We start from the raw sequence: 6,593 nt of genomic DNA, 5'->3' as shown, positions 1-6,593 counted from the left end.
TATGTATATATATATAAATGGTGTGAAAAATGTATAGTAATTCATCAATTGAGAACGGTTGTGCCGATTTGGATAAAATTTTCGGAAAACTCTCCGGGAAAGTCGCAAAATTGGAAAAATCGAAAATTGGTTTTTTTGTATGGAATTTTGTGTGCAATTCCTTCGGAATGGCATTCGAATGGAAAAACAGAAAATTCTGAGTGGAAAACTCGGAAAAAATCCAGAAGAACGTGAAAAATTTGAATTTATTTCGACGAAAGCTTGGAAAATTTCGGATAATTGTGAAATTCATTGGGAGCATGAATCAATTGGGAACAATGTTCTCCTATGTTTCATAACCGATTCGAATGTGTGCAGCGTTTGGAAAGGTGTTTAGAAGAAGGAGTGCACAAAGTTTTAATTTTTCCGATAGGGGGCGCAGGGGTAAAGCTACGCTAAAAAAATGCATTTGGTTCGTTGGTAGCCCTTTGCCTAGATTAGCATAAAGGAAACTTTTTTTTCGTTAAGTGAGCCAGGGACCGATCTATTCAAAAAAGTCTTATTTATGGTTCGATTTGCTTGAAGTTTAACACGTAGGTAGCTTATTGGCTGGGTTAACATATAGGATATTTTTGCTGATAGGTGGACCAGATACCGATCAATTCCAAAAAATCTTATTTATGGTCCGATTTGCTTGAAATTTGATACCCTTATTATAGATATGCGTAGAATAGAATCGAGTCATTGTTTTACAGTTCGACAGGCATTTGATCAATACTTATTACACAGGCCAACAAAAATTTGAAAAAATTTGATGCAGCAAATGTTAACGCTATTTTTGCCGAATTTTTGTGTGCTGATTACGAATCCGTAAGCATAAAGTTTCCATCAGCTCCAGATTTTAAGAAAAACGAGGTCATAGTGACAAAAAATCGCGATTTTATAATATTTGAGAAGCTCTAGCAAAGAAACAACCTTCCACTTAGGCTTTGATTAAAGCTAAAAATCTCGAATACTATCCTGCACCTTTGCGCGATGGTCGCTTATAGTCATTTGTTTAACGGGAATAACTGATTTTGGGAAGTTTGAGTACTTACCGCAATTAAGCAAAATGTGATAGAACCTTCCACGTAGGCTTAAATTAAAGCTAGAACTACAGACCACCATCCCTGAAAGTACTGTTTTTTTACACTTTCACAACATTTTTCTCAAAATCTGGAGCTGACGGAAACTTTATACTCACGGCTTCTTAATCAGCACAAAAAAGCCTATCAAAAAGAGCTTCAACATTTGCCGCATCAAAATCGGCGTTGGCCTGTGTTACCTACACTAATTATTTAAAGAGAAGCTCCTTCTTTTTATAAGAGGTGATCTCGCGAGCGGGTGTAACGATATGGGAAAAAATGCCGAAGAGTGTCAGGATGTAAAAGATTTAATCTGCTGGCTTAACTCCTCCTAAACGACCGAAGCGATTTTAATGATAATTTGTAGTGGCGCTGGAGCCGAGTTATTGTTAAAAATCGTCGATTCGGAGGCACCAGAGATCAAAGTCAAATTACTCCCGTTAAATCAATCATCAGAACCATTGCGGTCCTTGCTTTACGGTGACTAAACAGAATGTGGACCAATGATAATCACCAGTTTAGAAATTGCCACCAACTATGCTATACAGATTCAAGGACGTTTCACTATCGTGCCGCAAGGACTTCTTCCCGGTATAACGCTTTCGTCAGGTTGTTGGCGAAAACGTTGGACCAAATGTTTCAATAAAAAAATTAATTTTGGGCGGTACGAAGTTCGCTGGGTCAGCTAGTTTTTTTTTAACAACATTACCAAAATTAAATAACAACGAAAATAATACGTTAATATTTGGCAAAAAGTGGTTCGGCTATAATTTTCTGACCACTGTATGTATTTTTTTATATCTTTAATTGGACATGCACATTGTACTTAAAGGAAGTACATAACAAAATCAAAAAATATATGCCTTTTTTCAGAGCTCATTTTGCTTTTTTCAAGTTTTTAGTGCCTTAAAATCATCCACGGAACACCTAGCACCGTGGAGTTTGCACTTTCTGCATAAGCAATAATCGCCGAAGTCGAAAAACCTGAATTCGAGAAAAAACATTTTAAAGATTTGGATTGTAATGTTAACCTTATGGGGTAAACCAAAATATTTTCATCTATAACTTTTTAAATAGCTTAAGTAACGAGATGGGAGTTTCACAAACACATGGAACAGTAGTTGCAGAAAACGATAGCATATATAACTTAATTCTTTCTTAAGTCGACTTAGGCGGTTATTGCTTATGACCACAGATATATAAGTACATATACATACATATATGTATGTATACATGCATATGTACACACCTATCTAGGAAGGATGTATTTTATAAAGTGCCTTCTATTTTATTTCAAACAATTCACTTAGTGTTATCCTTATTTACGCTATTATAAAAATTATAACAGGAGACGAAGATAAAATAGTACCTATACATATAATTAACATAAAAGCATACATATTAGGGGCTTTGATAATGAGAATCAAGTAAGTCATAAAGAGTTTTCATGTGCATATTGTTTAGTAGACAAACGCCTATTCTATCGACGTTAATGTCCTTTACGCCTTTGGCACAATGTACCATTTACATTGAAAATATACCCCACAAGCCACTCTTCCCCATTCATATGACCGAATGTAGGTATGCAATGGCAACTACTGGGGAAGTCGAGTGTTTAGCACAGTTGCGAGGACAAAACATGCGTACAGCAAACAAACAATGCAACAACCAGCCAAAGTGCTACAACAAAGACACACTGACATCTATGCATCTCAGTGGACTACCGACAGGCTCACTCACAAAACCGAGCGTACAATATGCAATAAAGCAGCGCTGTGCGCAGCTTTTGTTCATTGGCAAATGACAAAGGCAGAGTTGCCGCATGAATAGCTACCACCATCCCCAAAACCAACAATCACATATAAACAAAAACAAGAACAACAACACCAGCACCAAAAACAACACCATCATCTTGGCTGCCACACTGGCCACTAGCACTAGTTAATAGTTTTATTGCATTGCGCACCAATATTGTTGTCTTGCTTTGTCCGAAGATTAATGCCCCCTGGACAGAAGGCAATTGCTATTGGCTCTTTCTTTGAAGTGTATGAATGCATTCCTTTCGCTCTTGTCAAATTGTTTGTGCGGATTTTCTCCTATATTTATTTTACAGTGCACGCTTATTTCTTCAGCAGTGGAAGCGAGACTGCCACTGTGTATTCATCTCTCACCTAAGCCTTTGTGAGTGTGTATTTCTTCGGTGACGTGCTTGGGTGTATATGTGTGTAGGTTAGTGAGCGAATTTAGGGGTACACTAGTGCAGAGCGTCAAAAGCCGAGTTCCCTATTCACCAGTATTCGTGACGTTCTCACGTTTAGGTACTAAGTATATAGTGGTTGGACCACATTGTTTTTGCAAGCAAACGTAGTTGAGCATTTGACGTGGGCACAACACAAGAAACGTAGCGTAATAGCGCACTGTAAATGGTCTGAGAGCAGATAATAAATTGAAAGCACCTCAATAAAAGAAGAAAGAGCGAGCGAGTGAGAGGCGTACAATTATTGGGCTTGTACCTTGTTAAAGTTGGCATTGTTCCATTCGGGGCGGAATTGTGCGGAAGAAGTGAAAACTGAATATTTTTGAGTTTGTAGACGGTCGGTGATTGTTGTGCAGAGAAATCAGTCTGTACGAAGCTGTTGAAGTGAACAGAAGCATGAATAGTTGAATTGCTGGCAGGCTAAACGAAAAAAAATAAATAAATAAAAAAGTGAAGAATGAATATTTAAAAATGAAATGAATAATAAGAGAATTTCACTGAGAAGAATAAAGCGAAAACTAATATACTCTAAAAAACAAGAAACAGTTCGAAAAGAAAACAGTAAATGTGCATTGTGAACAGCTAATTGAATTTCTAGTGCAAGCATTTGACAAAAACAGTGGAAAATAGACTAAGGAAACAGTTTAATTGAAACATCTTGAGTGAATTTTCGCGGATCAATTAAATTGAAGACTTAAAACATTATAATGACGGCATTATCCTCGCATCCCAATTATGGATTCCATCTTAGCCAGGGTTTAGATATACCCACACCTGGTGATTATGCTCCCCAAAACACACTCAGTCCTACAGACATGGATATAAAGCGTGTAATGCACTTTTCGCAATCTGGTGGATTAGCGGCTATCTCCGCCGCAATGGGTGGCTCACCCGTAGGTGGTCACGCAGCCAGCAACGGCAACTCCATTATGGGCACGGCCAGCATGGGCCACATTGGCAGCGGTGGTCACCTTAATAACGGTTTGCACCATTTGTCCGCAAGCAATCACATGCAAACTGCCGTCGGACACCAAACTCTCTCACCAAACTCCTCCATTGGATCTGCAGGCAGCATGGGCAGTCAGGGTTCGATAGGCTCGTTGGGACATGGCCAGAGCGTTAATGCCGGCGGTAGCAGCAATGGCGGCAGTAGTCTACACCATCATCCCACATCACCGGGACAAGAAGGCCACATCAAACGGCCAATGAATGCCTTCATGGTTTGGTCTCGTCTACAACGACGACAAATCGCCAAGGATAACCCAAAAATGCACAACTCGGAAATTTCAAAACGTCTTGGTGCCGAGTGGAAGTTGCTCGCTGAGTCTGAGAAGCGACCCTTCATCGACGAGGCCAAGCGTCTGCGCGCCTTACACATGAAAGAACACCCAGATTACAAATATCGCCCACGCCGCAAACCAAAGAATCCACTCTCTGGCGGACCGCAAGCTCTGCAGATGCAAGCCGCGCAAGGGCAACAGAAATTGGGTGGCGGTGCATGCCCCGCTGGTGCTGGTGCCTACAATCCATTTCATCAACTGCCACCATATTTCGCACCTTCGCATCACCTGGATCAGCCCTACCCAGTGCCGTACTTCGGAGGCTTCGATCCGCTGGCGCTATCCAAATTGCATCAAACACAGGCTGCCGCCGCTGCAGCAGCCACAAATCAATCACACAATGTACTTGAGGCCCAAAAGGCCCCACAGCTGCCGCCCACGACGCTGAGCAGTTTCTACTCGGGCATATATTCTGGCATATCAGCGCCTTCCTTGTACGCCGCACACTCCGCCAACGCCGCAGCGGCGGGACTCTACAACTCATCGTCGACATCATCCCCAGGCTCCTCTCCCGGCACCATCACGCCAAACGGTATGGACACTTCGGTATCATCGGCGATGGATAACGCGCTTAGGCGACCGGTGCCGGTACTGTATTAAAATAAAAGCAAAAATAATTTGTAGTTTTTAGTATAGAAGTACAATTGGCGTTTTGATCGCTTTGTTAAAATTTAAATGAAGAACCATTACCTCGAGTGGCCCAATAGTTGATTAACGTACATATGTAGATATGTGTGCATCGATGTGGATGTAAGTCAATTCATAACTGTATAAACCCATTACCGACTACATACGTACGTACCCGTATGTATGCAATGCATGTACGTATTATGAGTGTACACAAGATTCCTTTATCAAGTTATCGTGTGATTTTAAATTATATACAAGAAAATTAGAATATTAATTATTAATTAATACAATTTTTATGATAGCATAATTAAAGTAAGAGGCATTAATACAAATCTTATTTATGTATGTATGCATCAGTTCATGAAATGCATATAAGTGTGCACATATGTTCGTTGGCTGAAGTGTACTAACATACCAAAATTGTTGATAATTTTAATGTATTGAAGAAACGAGTGGCAAGCGAAAGTAATTTGTCGTAATTTTACGCATATGTATTAAGTTATTGGTTAATAAATTCATTAACTTTAAAAACTCATTATTAATCTAAACATTTCCATAATTGTTGCTTGTTTTGTTTCCAAACTCACTATGCATTGGGGCGGTTAGAAAAATGCTTTGTGAAATAACATTTAAATTTAGACTTTCAATCTACGTATACATCTTATGATTTGCATAACATTTAACATTTAATTTTATCAAACTTACTTAGTGTTATGTAAAATATTGTAAATATTAACTGTTGAAGTGATTGCCGTGGTCATTGTACTACATGTATGTATGTATGTATGTATGAGTTGAGTTAAATATACATACATACATATGTATTTATTCAAAGAAAACTTAGTATTTATTATAAAGAAGTAATAAGAGAAAAAAATAAAAGATTGAAAATACATCACAATCATTGATTTCACTGAAAATTTCTGGTTTTTCTCAGTAGAGTTAGGTGGTTAACAAGGTGTCGTAAGTGTCGTATTGTTTTATGTCGTAAAGTTTTTAACAGCTAAATAAATGTGTAGAGGACTTGAAACCACAACAAATTGTGTATTTTTTAACGGTGCACAGTCTTTCGACTATATAGAGGCAACTGGAAATAATAGTTAACCTCCACCGATTTCGCCGAAACTAGACATGTGCTCTAATTTTACTTAAAAATAGGGAATTATGAAATTTGGTAAAGATGGAATAATTGCCTGCTTTCCACGCTCAGGAAACAAAGGTTATACTTTAAAATGACAAAGGTGTAAATATTCTCTTTTCTCT

At 38.6% G+C, this 6,593-nt stretch overlaps 1 protein-coding gene across 1 annotated transcript; it reads left to right on the top strand.

Annotated features, from left to right (window-relative positions):
* Positions 1-3,479: 3,479 nt before the first annotated feature.
* Positions 3,480-6,163, top strand: LOC118738736 (SOX domain-containing protein dichaete). Its single transcript, XM_036469668.1, has one exon. It carries the CDS (start codon positions 4,068-4,070, stop codon positions 5,298-5,300), a length of 1,233 nt encoding a protein of 410 aa, XP_036325561.1. The 5' UTR covers positions 3,480-4,067; the 3' UTR covers positions 5,301-6,163.
* The last annotated feature ends 430 nt before the right edge of the window (positions 6,164-6,593 follow it).

The sequence above is a fragment of the Rhagoletis pomonella genome, unplaced genomic scaffold (genome assembly GCF_013731165.1).
Source record: "Rhagoletis pomonella isolate Grant_MI unplaced genomic scaffold, Rhpom_1.0 Rhpom_scaffold_00005, whole genome shotgun sequence".
Lineage (NCBI taxonomy): Eukaryota > Metazoa > Arthropoda > Insecta > Diptera > Tephritidae > Rhagoletis > Rhagoletis pomonella.
This window is presented reverse-complemented; position numbering and strand designations above follow the sequence as displayed.